Source organism: Ptychodera flava, chromosome 14 (assembly GCF_041260155.1).
Source record: "Ptychodera flava strain L36383 chromosome 14, AS_Pfla_20210202, whole genome shotgun sequence".
In the NCBI taxonomy this organism is placed as follows: Eukaryota; Metazoa; Hemichordata; class Enteropneusta; family Ptychoderidae; genus Ptychodera; species Ptychodera flava.
The window spans coordinates 23,223,513-23,243,191 of NC_091941.1; the positions used below are offsets into that span (position 1 = coordinate 23,223,513).

The 19,679-nt window shown below is 38.3% G+C and overlaps 2 protein-coding genes across 2 annotated transcripts in view; one reads left to right on the top strand and one right to left on the bottom strand.

Moving 5' to 3' along the window:
* The window catches only part of LOC139149811 (pyruvate carboxylase, mitochondrial-like), a 58,389-nt gene extending 56,943 nt beyond the window's left edge, over positions 1-1,446 (bottom strand). Inside the window, 1 exon segment of the mRNA XM_070721801.1 lies at positions 1,304-1,446. The gene's annotated coding sequence lies outside the window, so the exon portion shown is untranslated.
* Positions 1,447-9,529: 8,083 nt separating this feature from the next.
* Positions 9,530-19,442, top strand: LOC139149812 (TAF6-like RNA polymerase II p300/CBP-associated factor-associated factor 65 kDa subunit 6L). The gene is made up of 10 exons (XM_070721802.1): positions 9,530-9,916; positions 10,609-10,695; positions 12,256-12,406; positions 15,156-15,215; positions 15,444-15,550; positions 15,957-16,130; positions 16,430-16,554; positions 16,873-17,005; positions 17,349-17,477; positions 17,990-19,442. Exons 1-10 carry the CDS (start codon positions 9,767-9,769, stop codon positions 18,788-18,790), a joined length of 1,917 nt encoding a protein of 638 aa, XP_070577903.1. The 5' UTR covers positions 9,530-9,766; the 3' UTR covers positions 18,791-19,442.
* Positions 19,443-19,679: the final 237 nt, after the last annotated feature.

Below are 19,679 nucleotides of genomic sequence, written 5' to 3' on the forward strand. Positions count from 1 at the left end.
AACAAACCTAACTTACCCCAGCAATGTAAGTTCAGAACATATTTTAATAACAATACAATTGGATTAATTTTGCAAGTATTACATTATTCAAATTTTGAAGATATTAGTGACTAATACTGAGTTTTATTGGTTTTGTGTTTTTCTGTATGAATAAGGAGATTGAAATTGAGAAGTTCTCGAGACTGCATAGTCTTCGTTGCCATCTACAAGGAACTGCATCGACAGCGTTTCACAAAAATGACGAGAAATGGAAATATGAGTGAAAACAGATTTAGGTCATTGGTTTTGACCATAAGTGTGTGTGTGTGTAAAGGAACACGTCCTGGAAGCAAACTGGGACCAGTCCCAGAAAAGAGCTGGGATTGGTCCTGGAGTGCATTTTGAGCCAACTCAGTTCCAGTTGGTGGTCCCAGTCGGGGGTTTGAGCTACCATTACATATCTCGATAGAATCACATAAACAGCTTCTAAAAGATTTCAAGAATCTTTTTTAAAACAGTTTGGTGCAGTTCTATTTCCCTGTCACATATCAAAATAAACCAAAAGTAAACTATAACTTAAACTTCATTGACATGCACAAAGATGGTCACTGCAAAACGAATTGTATTAACAACAACATTGTGATGATTTATTATGGTGAACCTGAACTCGAAGTAATGATGGGCTGAAACTCTCATTTGAATTAATATTACCGTATAATCAAAACGAAATTTCGACACGTCACCCATCCGACGGACGCTTGGAGTTGCCAATGTGGTATACATATACTGAACCACGCCTGTGTCCATGACAAAGTAGCGATATGGAAATCTGTTGCAGGGTGCAATGGAGAGCATCAGATTTTCTATGTGGCTGGGAATATTGTAGAAGCTTACAGCATACAGTAATTACTAATATCAGCGGGCAAACATATGAACACTTTGCGGCCTTGGGGTGGGCGCCGTCCTAGCATTTTTACAATGTTTGCATTGATGGAGAAAGTTACCTAATCACAAAGGGCAACACTGTGTAGACATGTACGTACACATACTCGTCCACACGACCACAGACTGCACAGTTGATCAATGATAGTTGCGTTACGAAGTACGTGTACGTCGGTGTAAAATGTTTATGCCCATGCTACTTTCAACTGGCAAAACGTGCTTTTGCTGATTACATCACATATGTCAGACACTGTCACAATGAAGGTTGTACTCGTGGCACTTGCGTTCGTGCCAATAGTAGTGGTAAACATCCTACAATTTACATGTAAGTACAAACATCAAACGAAGTTGACATGTATTGTAAATTAATGGAAAGTGTTACCTTGTTTTCCTACCAGTTCTTCTGGTTCTGTTATCTGTCTCCTGACAATATCACGGGATAAAGTTCCGACCGTCAGTAGTATAGTAGTAAGTCGTCGAAAACAGCGTACGTAGTGTAGTGTACTGAAAACGTGGACTCCCCGCCCTTAAACTTGAAAGGTGCCCTGTAGCTGTATAACTGTCTTTTGACCCGGGCTCTATTACTGAGCGGAATCCGCACAGCGACAAACGTGCTGGTATAAGAAGAGTTGAAAACTGCAGCAGATGTGGATTCAGTGATGCTGTTGTTGGGGCTGGATTACTATAGCTGATTGTGATGACGGTAAAAGCAACCCAGGCGGTATGTACGAGGGCAGATGCCGGGATACAGGGGCTCTTTAGCCTGTACACGTCTTGCACGTGCGATGTGCAGTGCTCTGACAGCTGCGAGCTGAAGAGGTCACCCAAGGGTTTCGACTCATAGCATATCACTCCTTGTGATTGAACTCATTCAAGACTCGACCCTTCCAGAACTAAGATGTATATATTCACAGGGTTATAAAATTTGAGAACGTATTTGGAAAGGCATGATTCAATTAAAATAAAAAGAAAATTAAACCATAATTAAAAGTGCAGCAAGACATTTATCAGTCATTCAAATTAAATTATGTGCTGCATAAGTTCAACACTCCCCTTGATAAAAATGGTTAAGTCCGTTCCCTACTGCCCCCCCCCCCCCCCCCCCCCCCACTGATGGCCGCTTATAAAATTTGTATTAACCGATGGAAAGCATACCTCGTTCGCGACCTCGCGCTTCGAGTTTCTACTGTATACGCAAGCCTCGCCTCGCGGTTTCTAGGTATATGTAATCGTATCCCATGTGCTCCCTTGGCCCTGTTTGCAAACATGATCGGTGCTTCTTGCGCGACATATTTTGTATCCTTAGAAGCACACTGTTAAAAACATGAAAATATAATAATTGCACCATTTTAATGTAACTCACTGATGAAATTCTTTCACATTTTATTGAGCAATTGTGACTTATCTTTTACAGACCACCTTTAATTTGAAAAAAAAAACTTTTCCCTTTTATATTCTGACTGGTGCTTCTTGTTAGACAAATTTTGTATCCTTAGAAGCACACTTGAAAAAGACATGAAAATAAAGAAATTGCACCATTTTAACGTAACTCATTGATGAAATTCTTTCACAGTTTATTAAGCGATTGTGACTTATCTTCTACAGACTACTTTCAATTCAAAAAACCCCCTTATTATTATGACTGTGCTTATTGTGAGACTTATTTTGTATATCCTTCGAAGCACACTGTAACAAGTCATCGTTGATGACACAATCCCTACTTGTTAATGGGTACTTTGATTACAAGTCCTTGGAGAAGATTCTGTTCATTAATTGGGTCTGTGATTAAAGATGAATTCAATGGTGGTGAACACGTAAAACCAATGTGGGCTACCAACGTAATTACAAAGGGTCATTAAATAAGTCAATTAGTAATTAAATCGATAGGATGTTGCCAAAAATTTTTGCATTCTATTATAACACAGACAGATTATCACATGTTCCACATTTCATAAACGATACCGTTAACCATAAGTGTCAATGAATTGTATTACAGCACTGTTAAATCAACATCTGAACAAAGTTTAATCAAATTTGATGAAGCGTTTCTGGACAAATCAAAGTTCATTAAATATGTAAAGTAAAAATTAATTAACATGACACTGTATAGTGTCTCTATTCAATGTTCAAGCAATGTGAGCTCAACATCTGTACCAAGTTTCATGAAATTTGATGAACCGTTTCTCGAAATATCAGCCAAATTACGAAAATTCATTAAATATGCAAATCAGCACTTAATTGACATGATACTACTACTTATGTTTACATGCCATAAAACTACTGGAAGATCAATATCTGTACCACGTTTTATCAAATTTGATGAAGCAATTCTAGACATATAATACTAATTATGAAAGTTCATCATATATGCAAGTTAGCAATCAATCGACATGATACTACTTAATTTCTTCGCACAGTATTACGATACTGAACATTACGAAAATTCATTAAATATGCAAATAAGCAGTTAATTGACATGATACCACTACATATCTATGCGCGCCATTACACCACCAAAAGATCAACATCTGTGCCACGTTTCATTAAATTTGATACAGCATTTCTAGACATATCACACTAATTACGAAAGTTCATCAAATATGCAAACAAGCAATTAATTGACATGATACTGCTTAATGTCTTTACACAGCATTAAAGTACTGAGAGATCAACATCTGTACAATGTTTCATCAAATTTGATGATGATTCTGGAGAAAGCCTATTAAATAGGAAAGTTCATTAAATATGCAAATTAGCAATTAATTCAAATGACACTGCTAAGTGTCTTTGTACACTATTATAAGACTGTGTGCTAAAGATTTGAATCGTTTCATCAAATTTGCTGCAGTATTTCTAAACATCACCTTCATTAGAAAAATTAATCAAATATGCAAATTAGCAATTAATTAAGGCAATTCTGACCGTGTGCTGTTAGAGCTCTGAGTGATGAACATCTTTACAAAGTTTCATCGAATTTAGTGCTGTTGCTCTAGAAATAGAGCTCTTTTTCAAAAAGTCATTGTCAATGACATAGTCCCCGCTTTTCTAATAAAACGTTCGTCACACGGCCACATTAGATCGGATCACAAAACAAATATTCGTGCATATGTATAACATAAAGAGTAATTTCTGTACCAAGTTTAAATGAAATCGCACCAGCCATATCTGAGATATCTGCGTTAATGGACGCACGCACGCACGGACATGACCAGACCTATCAGTCCCCCTGGATGGTGTCCGTGGGGACTAAAAAGACACGAATTTATGAAGCAATTGTGACTTATCTTCTACAGACTAATTTAATTCAAAAAAACTTTTTCCTGTTATATCATGACTGGTGCTTCCTGCAAGACATATTTTGCATCCTGAGAAGCACACCGTAAAAATATACGAAAATAAAGACATTTCACCATTTTAACATAACTCATTGATGAAAATCATTGGAATGTGTAGTGAGCGTATTGTCCAGCTGGTGCAAGCCGCTCAACGTGAAATACATGATGTTGAACATAGTGGTCATGGTGTAATAAAGGGAAAGTGGCTTCACACATCAGCCATCTCGTCTTGTATTTGCTTTGGTGTGTTTAGTGTCTGAGTTGTGTTTTGGCTGTATTAGTGTGGAAATTAACAAGCGAGTTGTCATTTTAAAATAAGCCATGGCGAGCCACGCACGCATGCTCTTGTCATTATACGACATGGCGGAGGTCGGCGGTAAGGCTGCGTTCACAAAAAATGATGGAGGGGGGGGGGCTGGAGGAATTCAGGGGGGGTTCGAAAATTTTTGGGGTTGTAGAGGGGGGGGACTTGAAAATTTTGCTCTACCTGTAGGAGGGGGGGAACTTGAAAATGTTTGGTTCCCTTTTGTGTTTTACATATTCCAATTCCAAGTTTTTGTAGATAATTCAATGAAAAATGAATACCATTTTAACTCAACTTACTGATCACATTCTCAAAAATTTCTTAAACAAGATGTGAATTGTCTGACCACTGTTTAGATCACATTTTTTACAAAACAAATCTTGGCCGTATTTTTTAAAATTTTATCGTTATGAATAGAAACAATGTTTTTAAAATGGCTTGGGGAGCGCCAAGTTTTTTGAAAGGGTCAACAAAATCGCCAACTTTTCTAATACCAGCACTTATAATGAGATTAACAAGAGTGCTATCGAGAGAATTTGAAAAACGAACACAATCATTTTTAAAAAAGGGCTCCATTGAGAATGTCTTTGATTGAAAGGTGCCCACCTTTTCTCAGGAAAATACATGACTTCCAGATTTTCAATTGCTCAAGATAAAATTTAGGTAGAAATTCTGGAACAGACTGAATGACTATAAAAAGTTGAGAGGTGTACACTTCTAAATTAGAATCACCTAATAAAAATGAAGGATGATCTACACCTGAATACAGATGGCTTTGAAGATAACCGTGAAAAGAGATCGATAAGATTTTGCCCTCCCAACTTCAATGGAGCAAAAACTGATTGAGTTGGCAACCAATGTTTTCCTTGCAAGAAGAAATCAAGAAATTATTTTCATCGATGATAAAAGCAGGAGGGCAGAAGCAAATTAAACGATGGAGGAGTTTGTTCACAGCAAGCAGATTATTCCAATGACACGGCCCTGGAATGACATAGCAGGAGCATATGTATTCCACCATGATGACTTATTGTCAATCTTATTGACACAATAAATCCAGTTTTTAAATACTCACTACTGTTAGGACCGTGAGACCAATGCTATTCCAACAAAATTCAAGCGGATGATCAGTACGCCCACGCCAAGAGCCAACCCAAAGACCTTGAGACTTGCGATAGTTAATTTTTGCATTACTGGCATGCTCGTGGACGGAAAACCAATATGTTAACCTTAAAAAATCAGTATTACGAGGAACAAGAATATTTTTATCATCAGCATAAGTTGAAAGTTTACATTTTATACGATCACCTAACTTTGGAATAGTGACACCGTGAATACTGTCATCTTGTCTAATTTTGTGTAAAAGAGGTTCAATGAAAATTGCATAAAGCTAGCCAGACAAGGAGCAACCTTGCCTATACCACGTATGAACGTTGAGCAGTAAGGGAACTACTAACACGGACGAGACTACCAGACTTCAGTGAAAATCTTATAATCAGAGCAAAGCAAACAGACAGGTCGCCAGTTCTTGAGGAGAGAGTTATCACCTTGTTTAGGAAGGAGTATGACAACAGCTCTAGGACAGGACGTTGGAAGATGGCCATTGGAAATTGACTGTTGAAAAACCTGGTGGAAATCTTTCGCTAGAATAGATCAGAATTTTTTATAAAATTCACAAGGTATGCAATCAACAATTGGTGTTTTACCATTTGCAATGTTCTTGAGTGCAAACGTGCACTCATCAAGAGTAATAGGTTCATCAAGTAGAGTAACTTTGTCAGCAGATAATTGAGGGAGATCATGAAGCAATGTATTTTGTGCTTCAGGTGAAACAGGCTCAGCATTAAAAAGATTTTGATAAGGGACTGGTCAGTTTCTTCGGCCGGGGGGTGGATTATTTTTTGCCGACGTCAAAAAGTGGCTGACCCCCCATTCCAATTTTGAAAACAGGGTGACCCCCCCATGCGACAACTGTAAAACAAAAGGTGGACATAAAATATATATATATACGGTATATATATACGGTATATATATATATTATATATATATATATATATATATATATATATATATATATATATATATATATTACATACATTTATATTTTAATGAAATTGTTGACATGTCAGTTGTGTAAGATAGGAATTTCAAAGTGTCAATCTTGAAGTTTGAATACAGTACATTTTTAATGAGTTGTGAATGTATTTCACATTTTCGATGCTTAACCAGATGTCCTGAACAGAAATGGATGTCAATCATTAATAATAAAGAGGAAAAATCAGTAAATCAGAAATTTTGATGGGTGTTAAGACTTACCAGCCATCCAATTAAATCTCCTGAGGAGCCATAGAGAGGCATTTTAGCTTAATCTGATGTGTGCAGTGTCTGAGATTACCTTTTCTTGTAACATTGAAACCATAAAAGCACAGCTAATAATGACAAAACTGCCTTTTTAACTGGCATTTTGGTCATAAAAAAGCATCATTCTACAGAAAACCTGAGACACAAAGGAAAACAGTTGCATCAATGACAACAAAAGATATCTTGTCATCTTTTTATCTCTAAAATGAGTCACTTTATCAAATATATATTGTGAAATATTTGTGCATGTTGCTTTCTCATACTGAATTCTCATACAGAGAACAGAAAAGTATGAGGAATTTGTCATGCTTTTCATATGAAATGCAGATTTCATAATGGTACACTTTCACTTAGCAAACATCAAGATACCTTTGGCATATATCTCTGATTTATTAAAGTATGGCGCCCGAAGGGCGCGGAGAAAAATATGAAACATCCTGATACCTCTGATATATATTTCTTGTATATAATAGTCATCCACAGGAAGGGCGTGCCGAAAAATGTCTGATATATTAAAGTTATGTGCTCGAAGAGCACGCTGAAAAATATTGAACATACAGATATCTCTGATATATGTATGCCTGATATGTTAAAGTTGGGCGTGCTGAAAATATGTCTGATTATTAAAGTTACGCGCCCGAAGGGCGCGCCGAAAAATGCAACTAAATGATGAAATTTGTGGCTGACAAGATGCATTTTAGGCAATGATGAGCCTGTGTCGAAATTCAAAAACACACTGACCCCCCCCCCCTATTGGGCATATCAAAAACATGGTGACCCCCCCCCCCCCCATCACCAAAGTCAATAACAGGAATGAATCCACAGCCCCGCCCCCCAGGCTGAAGAAACTGACCAGTCCCTAAAACTGGCGAGTAAGCTGACAAATTTCTCTCTGATTTTCTGTAGTTGTATGATCTTCATGTTGAAAATGAGCTAAGGATTACGATTTCCTTTATATTTTTCGAGAGATAAGAAAAACTGTGAATTATAGTAGCAGATTCATTGAGCTGTTGAAAACGAGAACGAATAACTCCACCTCTGGTATCAAGTTTCTGAAAACTGTCTAACAGGGCTTTTTGCTGATGATATCTTGTTTCCAGAGAAGGTTGTGTATGAATCAAGGATTCTACAGTACGTATTTTCTTTTGTTTTGAAGGTTTAAAATGATGAACTCGTTCAGCGCTGTACTGCTGACTTAATTCTTTAATCTTCTGTTTTCCTACATCACGTCTGTTAATTAGGACGACTGTACGGCAATGTTGAACTTCATGTCCATAGACAACTTATGTCCATGGACATTGTATAAAGTAAACTTTATTGGAGTGGTTCGCCAAATGTAGCCCTCCGGTTAAGAGGGTCATGGGCCATCACGTAAAGTCAACTTTATTCTAGTGGGCCACCTTTAGAGGGTCGATCATGGCAATTGCATAAAGTAAACTTTACTGGACAGGGCCGCTGAAGGTGTCCGGCCGTTAAGATGGTCATGGGGTATTACATAAAGTCAATTTATTGCAGTGGGCCGCTGCAGGCGGACCGCCAGTAAAGAGGGTGAATCATGGCCATTGCATAAAGTAAACTTTACTGGACAGGGCCGCTGAAGGCGTCTGGCCGTTAAGATGGTCATGAGGTAATACATGCAGTCAATTTATTGTAGGGGTTTGCCGCAGGCGGCCCGCCGGTAAAGAGGGTCGATCATGGCCATGGCATAAAGTGAATTTTATAGTAGGTATTATGTTTTTGAAAATGTGGTGACCCCCTTCCCCCTTCGCGGATTCCAAAATTACGATACCCTCCCCGGATTTTGCCGCCCCCCGGCCGTAAAAACTGAACGGTCCCTAAGCATTGCGGCACTTCAATATTTCTGAGATACTTCATTTGGTTGTGCTCGTAGATTTCGATAATTTTTAACATGTATTAAAACACGGGATTAAAACACATTGTAAGGAAAACGACTTTCCTAAGCATTGGAAACGATTTTAGGCCTAAATTGTTTTTCTATGTATGTTGAATGTCTTCTGAGGATACACGGTCTCGCAAGAAGCACCAGTCATAATATAATTGGAAGAAGGGTTTTTTGAGTTAAAGGTGGTTAAAATGTGAAGTGATTTCGTCAATTTGTTAAAATGGTAAGATTTCGTTATTTTCATGTCCTTTTACAGTGTGCTTCTAGGGACACAAAATATGTCTCGCAACAAGCACCAGACAGAATATAAAAGGAAAAAGTGTTTTTTTTTTTAAATTAAAGGTGGTCTGTAAAATATAAGACACAAATGTGAATGGTGTAATTTCTTTATATTTTCATTCTTTTTAACAGTGTGCTTCTTAGGACACAAAATATGCCTCGCAAGAAGCACCAGTGATAAGTTAATATGAAAAAGGGTGTTTTGAATCATTAAAATTGGTCTGTAGAAGATAAGCTTAAGTCACAATCGCTTCATAAATTGTGAATGACTTCCAGCAATGAGTAACGTTAAAATGGTGCAATTTCTTTATTTTCATGGCTTTTTATAGTGTGCTTCCAGGGATACAAAATATGTCTCGCAAGAAGCTCCAGTCATATTTGCAATCAGGGAGCACTTGCGATACGATCACATGTACCTCGAAACCGAGGCTTGTATACGGCCTTGCAGCTGGTAGCTGATTGAAACGACGTCCGCGAACGAGGTTAAATTGATCTTCTGGTACAACTAATGTACGGAAGAAAATGGCGGCTGTCATGTTCATTCACAGGTGCCGCAAACTCTATGACAAAGACATATCACCTTTGTAAGTTGTGTTTGATGCCTCATGACCAATCCAGACTGATAAACGAGAAACTGAGAGTCAGTCATTGTACCCTATTTCCGACATGGGTGAGGATCAGCCCCGAAAATTCGCCCAAATTACCAAGGAGTCCGTAAAGATGTACGCTGAATCCGCGGGAGTCGATGGGCTGTCAGACGACGCTGCAGTACTATTGGCTGAAGACGTCTGTTACAGACTCAGGCAAGCCACTCAGGTAATACAGAGACTACGTTGAATAAAGCAGCTGCAGATTAGCACCGTTACGCTGGTACCGCGCGTACCAGTGCAGGCCACTGTTGGTTTCACATCTCCACGTGTAAACATGTACCATTTCAATGTGTGTACACATACGATGTACACGGTACATCCATATTACTGTTGTTGTGTTTCAGCTGCCTCTTGGCTTCTGCTACACCCTATCCCTTTTTCATCATCATCTCCTATTGTGTGTCATTTCGTTCGCTGCTCTGCATGCTGCCTCCAGGAAATGAAATAAACTACAGAAAGTGCTTCACTTTGTTGTGACACCTTTTCAGCAACACAAACAAATACCACTCACCATTATCACCAATGTAATGTCATCATCATCGTCATCGTCGTCATTGTCATCATTATCATCATCATCATCATCAGTGTCATCATCATCATCATCATCATCATCATCATCAGTGTTAGCATCGTTTGTGTTGTCCGCAGTTTCTATCAAGTTAGTTTGTAATTATTATTTGATGTAAGTTTACATTAGCTTGTGGACTACTCAAAGCATTTGCAATATTCAAATCCTAGCAAAAACAACATCTCATGCTATCAACAAGAAAAAGACTTGAATACTGAAAGTTTAACCACTGCACGGTACTGTCCGGCCAGTTTGCAGACTCCACCTGTTACCTTTCCTTATCTTTACAGGCAAGCTCTCAATACATGAAGCATGCAAAGAGAAAGAAGCTTACAAGTGAAGACTTTAACAGAGCTCTGAAGTGGCTTGATGTAGAGGTTAGTGTTTTCGGCAAAGTAATGCGTGTGGAGTTTAGACAATGGGATATTTCATCGTCCATATTCCTTTTTGATCTAACCCTCAAGTAATAGTTACTCTTCAGGGCTCGAAATTAACGGTAGTCCCGCGTCCACAGACTACCAACTTTACCCTGGGGCTATCAAAGTGCATGAAATGGTAGCCTACACGGACTACCAAAGCCTGGGACAAATGCTTGACGTGCGATGCCCGTCACTTTGGGACGAGCTGAATGCAGTCAACATGCAGTTTCATTTGTTTGAAGCAATTATCCTTTCATCTGTGAAGAGTTTTTTACCTGGCGACTATTACAATTTTCACTGCTATGTTATTGTTTTCACAAGATGCAGAGCGTTTGATACCAGAATGTTGAGTTGCTTTTCCGTGTGCAGTCTTTGCATGCCAGTTCACACTATGCTGTTGATCGTCAGCATACAAGACGTTGTGTCAAGTTTTGGGGTTTTGATGCTGAAATTTCACAAAAGTGCCACTTCTGTATTCAGAGATTGTGTTATCAGTTTGATTTGAAATAGTAATATAAAACACTGTGTCAGACAAGCTTGGAAATCGTGGCTGAGTTGCGCTGTCTTTTATCTATGGTTGTCGATCAGTATCAATTACAGTCTGTATGGAGAGACTCGGTTGTAACAAGGCATACCAGTTCATAAAGATCATAAAAATATATTTTTCTTTGTTTTTCTTTACTCAAGTTACAAGTTCTTTGGATGTATAAGCCGATTTTGAAAGTGATTGAAAGAGTTAGAAATGTACATAAATTAGCATAAATTTAGTTCGTGACGCATAACATGGGGTTTCTCGAGTGGAAGCCCCTATAGTTTTACTGCTTTTTTGTGTTGCTGAACCAGGGCTTGTACTTGAACAAGTACAGTATCCCTAAACTAAAATATGCATGGACTACCAGACATTGTCGCTGGGCTACCGACTTCAGAAAATGGTAGCCCAAGTGGACTACCAGGGTAAAAAGTTAATTTCGAGCCCTGCTCTTGCACCAAACTCCAGTGTAAGTATACATGAAAGCAGTGTTCGAAATTTGTGGAGAATATCAACCAGTTACCAGGACTGGTAACTTCAAAAAGTTGCCTCTCCTGCCAAAAACTTACCAGTCCTGATACTGCGATTACTTTTATGTGCCTAAGTATTTTTGTTATGCGCTGTTGAGTAGGATGAATTTACGGGAAAGAAAACTGTCTTGCCATAAAATTTGAATGGGAGCCCGGAGAAAAAATAACAGACATAGTTTTAGAGAAGACTCCCCACGCTAAAGTCAACTTGTCTGCCGGACTGGTAACTTTTTTATTTTACAAGTCCTGCAGAAAAACAACCAGTCTCGGACTGCCGGACAGGTGTTATTTCGAACACTGATGAAAGCCATTCCTGAAAAGTGAAATTTTCATAATGAAATGTTGTTATTGTTGTTACATGCTAACATACTGGCGTTTCAGTGGATTTTCTGATTGATATATGTCTGTATGAGAAAGAATAGCACAAATGACAAGGTAGTTGCCTTTGTTTTTTTTCAGCCAATATATGGATATGGATCCCAGGACCCACTGCCATTCAGGGCGACCAAAGATGCTGACTTGTATTTCACAGAGGATAAGGAGGTCAACCTTCCTGAGATTGCCATGGACAGTAAAATCCCTGCCAGTGCAGGCAAAACAATTGTCAAGGGTAAGTATGTAATGGAGAATGTGACAAAAACAGTAGTGCTCAATCCAGAACAGTTTGTAAGATTCTAAATGATAATCTAGAGGTAAAGTATTATCATTCCATTCCTCAATAAGGAAATATACCCCTAAAAACAGGCAGTTTTAAACTTTGGCCAGAACTTTCCACAGAGGAACTTCAACCATTTTCTTTAATGATTAAGAATAAAACCAGGGATTGGCAAGTAAATTTTGGGCTCAGAGAAATAAGTAATATTTTTATCGTAAAGTTTATAGATATTATTATGCCTAATTTAAATGATATCAATGGAGAAAACATAAATTTAAGATTTTCAGAAAACAAATCAGTGAAAACTTCATTTCCAACTCCGGTTTCAAAATGAATCCACACAGGAATCAGACTGGATAATTCATGTAAAAAAGTTGAGTGTGTGAAAAACCTATCCCTGTGTACATTCTACCTTTAACTCCTGAGCTTTATTCTTTTACTTCATGAACATGTGTGATATTGTCTGGTGGTCCAGTATTCATTCTATATCATTCAAGGACTGATTTGCCGGGTATGCAGAATGGTAATTGCAGTTGTCTAAGCTACAAAGAACTCTGATTTCAATTTTCTTGTAACACCGTTTCTGTTATCTAAGTGTGTTTAACACAAATAAATCAGTCCATGTAGACAGGGCAAAAGTCCAGTAACCTATCAACAATGCCTTGTGTCCTTGAATTGGTATTTCAGCTTATTTTACGTCAGCATGTTATCTTTTGTTTGTTCCGCAAGACTAGTTCAAAAAGACAAATCAAATAATAGCTATGCTCTTATTAGAAAATCTAGGGGATGAGAAGATGACCCAATGTGGTATGTGTCCACCTGAAATCTGACTGCTTGGCGTCACATAGAGGGCATTAGCCAATATGGCTGAATCATCAGTACTATTCATTGTTTTGGAGGAAATTGAAAGATAAACTCAAATTGTTGTTGACGTGTGCAGTGGGAAAACGTCATACAAATTTCCCTTCACTGAGCATGAAGATGGTGCTGCCATAAGAGGCTGTGATTAGTAGGAAGGTGTGTCCATGGGTGTGACGGTGGTGTGGTTAGTGTGTGAGGCTGTGATTAGGAAAAGAGAGGTGTGTCGATGTGTGTGAGGGTGGTGTGGTTAGTGTGTGAGGCTGTTATTAGTAGGAAGGTGTATCCATGGGTGTGATGGTGGTGTGGTTAGTGTGTGAGGCCGTGATTGGTTGAACAGAGTTTCCTTGCATATGATCTTGGTGTATGTAGTGTGACGTAAGTTATTTCAATATTTATGTAAACAGTACAACAATTCTGCCCAGCGAGTTCTATTTACCAAACTTTACCTATCTGAGAAAAACTCATTGTACCATTTTGAACTTTGGTCTCTAACCATTATTTATCTCAAGATGTCAAAAACTTGTTTTCAAACTACTGTACTTTGTTTGCCTTGAAGGGTATTACCATAAACTTTACACTTTTAAACTTTATTGTTTTCAACCTACCTAGTTGTGTTCATACCATTCCAAGGATTGCCCTAAATTCTATATGTACTCCACATCATTGATTCCAGAGGTTGTTTCATTTCAAGTCTTAAGTTGTAAGATAACACTACATGCATCACAAAAATACAGTTGGTCGTTGCATCTTTTCAAGGAAGACCTGTTCTAGTGATGTCTTTCAGCCTTTTCTTTCTATGTCGCAAATGTCAAAAAGATCTGTCAAATTGCTATTTTCAAAGTGTCAAGGTCGATAAACCGGTATTGAAGTGCCCCATGTGCAATTCTAATTATGAAAATAGGATAACTATCACTGAGAATTGTTTAAAAAATGGTACCGCTTCATCCAAGCCATCAAATCTAGTTTACTATATTATGGTGCAATCGTAAAGATAAAGTGGAAGGTGACCTGTTTTCAGCAGAAATGCCAAAGAAAATTACACATTTTTTGCAGATGGAGTTAAGACTTGGCTTGGCTTGGGATGGATAGGTCCATAGGGAATGTATGTATGTAGTGATGGATGTATGAATTCAATCTTTGCATACTGTGCATGTACATGTGACAATCATGTGCATTATTGTGTTATTTGTGTTTTGGCAAGTATAAATATCCGTTGGTACAAAGTCTTTGTTGACTGTGTTTAGAGTAAACATTTTACAATGGTGTGGACATCTGCCCTTTAGGACATGGGTTAAGTGTGCACAACATGTTTACTTGTTATATCCATTGAAAACACCAGAAGTTGATATCACGTAGCTAGATGTTGGCTTAAACTCTTGATGATAAAAATGAAATATTCTTATCTTGCTTTGCTCTTTGAAAATACGTATTAGCTTGCTTTCCAGAGTGTACTTACCAAGGTGTTTCTTTTTCAAACCATGAAACAAGCTTGCTTCAGCAAGCAATGGCTATGCTGTCCAGGCTTTCATAGACTTGCCATATGACAGTGGGAATTAGATATTCAAGATGCCATGATAAACAGATGTCTCGTTTGTGTATATTTTCCGATTCCCATTGATTTACAGGAAGGACATGATATATCAGCATAATTTCAATAGACAGACATCTATCACTGGTAAAAATATATAAAGAAATCTCCAAAGTAATACAGAATGGAAAAAGTTCTTCTTTTGCACCTTGACATAAAAGTCTCATAATGTATCACCATTGTGGACATGTTATATATACAGTACGGTGTGGTGGCTAATGTGACATGTGACATGACTTCATATTTCACCAACAGCTCATTGGCTTGCAGTGGAAGGTGTTCAGAAGGCTAAGGAAGGACAGACTGGTGCACAAGGTGGGTACAAAAATCCACTTTGAAACAGCTTTACCGAAAGAATGAAAAAAAGGCTCATTTTGTCCAGGATTAAAGAAGTTCCAATTTATGAGTTCCCTTTAGTGGACTCTGTGTGTTTTATACAACATCATGGTCCCCATGATACCATGAGATGTCTTTTCAGTGAACTTTTTATGGAAATTAATATACTTGTGTACCAACAGTTCATGTATTTTTCTCTTTCTAAAGGTAAACGCAATGGCCATGTCCAAGCACCCACTTTGTCTGATGACCTACTGAAATACTATGAACATATTACCAAGGCTATTCTGGGCTCTGATGAAGAAGTTATGAAGGTTTGTATCCCTGCTGTGGCTACAGATTCAATGGAAATGCCGTATATTTAATAATGTCCACTTTGTGTAAAATGATAGGAGAGAGAGCTATGCAAGGGATTTTATAAAAGTACAAAATATGCAGCATTATTACAATTCAGTGATGAAAACAAGATTTTCGTACATGTATATCAGAACATCAAACTCTATGTTGTTTGATTACTTTTTGGATAGACAATGTGAGTAGTATTTATATTATGACTTTAAATAAATACACTTTCATGCATATATTTAAATATGTGCTGCTATATTTCTTGTAATACAGAGCCTCAACAGATAACTTTCTCCTGCTTCATCTCTCTACCACTATCATAGGTAGTCCTGGATGATCTTTGAACTTTCTCATGCTTCATCTCTCTACTTGTAGGTAGCCCTGGATGATCTTCGAACCAACTCCAAAGTGTCTTCTCTCTTGCCGTATCTCGTCAACTTTGTGTCTGTTAGTGTGAAGAGGATCAGCCATGACCTTGGACAGCTCACCAAGCTCCTGCACATTGTGACCTCAATCACATACAATTCTGTGCTGTATCTAGGACCCTACGTAAGTTATATGTGTGTAAAAGTCCAGTGAGGTCTCTCTGTTGTAGTCCTTGAATAGCGCCCTCTATTCAGTGTCAGAAGAATAAGCACTTACATATGGTAAAGATCAAAATCACAGCTAAGAATTAGCTTTCTGAATCTTTGTGAACTGCATTGCATAGGTTCAGTCACCATTATATTTTGTTTTATCTTCGAAGGATACATATAAAAGAGAAGATGAGATGAGTTTATCAGTGCATCATTTGTGTCTTGGTTATCAGTTCAAACCCATAGTATAGTTTATTTGTTTTTCTGTTACAGTTAATCCAGTTAGTATCTGGTGTGATGTATTGCATCTTGGAACCTCTTGCAGCCTCCATCAATCCACTCAACGATCACTGGGCTCTTCGAGACTATGCGGCAAGGCTATTGGCTCACATATGCAGGTAATATCTCTCAGATATGACGCCATCTGCTTGCACATCTAAAAGGTTTCTCACCTTTAAACACAGACTCATGAATGTAAATTGCTGATGTGTGATATAGGATTTGGAATAATTCTTACAACTGCAGCTGTTGTTCTTATGTTCAATGGTAGTTTATGAGAAGTGAAACCTTATCTACTTAACAAAATCTTGAAAATTTTGAAACAACCTGACATCTTTTTGGCCTCCTCTCTTATCATGAACCAGCAACATCTTTTAGTCTCAACACATGATGCTGTTTTTAATTGATGATAAATGTTATTTGGGGTGTCTTTTCAGAACTTACAACAGCTCAGTAAACAATCTCCGTCATCAACTGTACCTCACATTCCAAGAAGTGCTCCTTGATGCCGCCAGGCCACTTTGTTCACACTATGGTGCGGTTGTTGGACTCACAGCTCTAGGACCTAAGGTAATTTTTCAGCAACTATTGTTCATACATTGAAATTCATTATGTGAGCCGCACCGCATGGCTCTAAGTGTAAGCCCTGCCTTCAATCAATCAATCAAACTTTACAGAACCCATGTCAGGGAGATCAGTGTTTTCCTCCTTTGAATGAACCCATTTATATGTTGTGATCGCTGATGAGTGGAAAGCCAGCATCTGTAATACTCAGTTTCTCTTCAATGTTTAACAGATACTGCTTGTACAAGTATTTGATGTGTTTATTGGACAAACTTGGATCCCTTTTGACATGTGTGTTCACTTCTCTTAGAAGTAACATTTTTTGTTGATCTGATATCATTTTGTCTAGGCTATAGAGGATGTTTTACTGCCTCAGCTCAGCAGCTATTGGCCAACATTGCTGACAGTTCTAGAAGATACATCCATTTCAAATACGCAGGTCAAAGAAGATGGACACAAAGTTTATGGAGCTATACTGGTAAGTTTTATGCATATTGCTTTGTATTCTAATTTCTATTCCATATCAGGAGGGAGGGAGGGAGAGAGAGAGAGAGAGAGAGAGAGAGAGAGAGAGCAAGTGTTGTTTTGAATTTGCATTAAATGATAATATAAAAATATTACCTATTGATAACACTGGCAATTGGGTTATCCAAGAGTTGATACAGAAAACTGGCCATTAAACAATAACCAGGAAACCATTTTAAAATTTCACAATATTTTTAGATTTGATAAATATATGAATGTGTGCCCTCAAAATACAGTTCTTTGGTAAACATTCATGATGCAAAGGTTTCTCAAGAAAACAATAACCAACAACAACAGCAACACTGTACAACGTACAGCCACTATTTCATCACTGCTGCATTGTAAATGATACCCATGATGACAAATGTGAGGAAATCTTGTGTAACCTTTTTGAGTTTGAAAATCTGTCTCTGAGGCCAATACCCCTTCTGCCTGGAAATTCACAGAAAACTCCTCTCTTTTCAGTTGGCAGCAGAACACTTCCTCAAGTACAAACTGAAAGAAAGCAGTGAACTTGACCAAGCCAGTGGCAATAGTTCTCCGAGTCAGAGCCCTGGCCCTGACCAAACGGAGTTTGCCTTCGGAACAGCTAGTCATCTTTTGCAGCTTGGATCAAGTACCACCTTTGCTGTGAACGGTGCGGCAAAGTTGAAACAAATCAAGAAGAGTGTCGCTGAGTGGTATTCTGAGTTGTATGACTATTTCGGTAGCTGTCTGTGTTTACAGCTGGACACGGCAATCGTCTGCGAGCCAGAGTACGAGACTAAGGAGATAAGGATTGAAGACATTGCGATGAACCCCGCCCCCGCTGATACTGCTCCAAAAGACGATGTTGAGATGACAGATGTAGAAAAACTGCAGGAAAAGTTCCCAAGGAGCAGGGAACTGAGGGCGCTGCAAGGTTCTGGATTCCCCATCCTGGGTCAGCGGCGTAGGAGTCACAGCCCCAAGCTGCGAACAAGGACAAGACACAGAACACGCAGTTTACGTGGCTCGTCATCAGTGTTGATCAAGGACGTCTTTGCCATCCCTAAGAATCTCCGGTCACGGACCCAGGTTGCTAACATTGTCATACGAGGACAAAATTTCCGTCCCCTGCCAGTTTCATCCCAGAGGAAACACTCGCTTCAGAGGAGTGCGGAGGAATGCAGCATCAGTAACATGAACAGACTCTCGGTTGCCATGAAGGTGCATGGGAAACCACGCAAAGTTTCAACTCAGAGTACAGTCACTAGAAGACCTCCATCACTGATGTGTTTTCTTTAGACATATTATGCGATTTATTTTGATATCTATGTATCTTCCATTGTGTCCAGAGTGAGGCAGTTTACCAGTGAGAGAACAATATTCCACAGTTCAGTAGAGGGCAAACCTCTATTGTTGACATGTGCAACTGTATGTGTAACAGTCTGCCTGTATTCTTACATAATTCTTAAATAGCTATTTATATATACTTACCACCAACACAAGTAGTGAATGTACAACATGTTTACTGATAGATTCAGAATTCATCAGTTCACTGTAGCATTTCATAAAACACACTATCGAAAATCAGTTTCAAAAGCAAGGCTGGCATCAGTGATAGAAAACAACTGTAATTTGCTTTTGTGACATTTGAAAAATTGGCTGTCAGTGAAATCCTACCACCAAATGATATATATGACAAAATTGGCAGATTTAGTTTCAGACAGAAATGCATATACAACTATAGCATGAGAGTGAAGTAGATTGACCCATATTTGATTAGAACAAAATCTTGCCTGGGAATGATATGTATATATTGAGTATTGGATTCCTCTGCAGGGAGTAAGTACCTGAGTAAGTTAAATTCAATGAATCTGTCAACAACATTTTTAATGAATTTTCATTAGTGATTAAAGTTTTTAGCTCGTGTCAGCCAATTGGGAGAAACAATTAATGGAATGCTGACAATATTATCCTACTTACAATATGAAATTTTCAACTGCCTACACACTCATTCATCGTGAATCTGAAAATTTGCCATGTAAAAAATGTAATTTTGCTACTGAAGCTGCAGAGAGAGTTCTACCTTTTAGCTATGAAAGTCCTATGAGCTAGAAGACCCATCTTATTTCCTTTGTAAATTTAAATGCCTGAAGGAGGGATCCGTGATATGCTAATTTTTGAGCCCTAG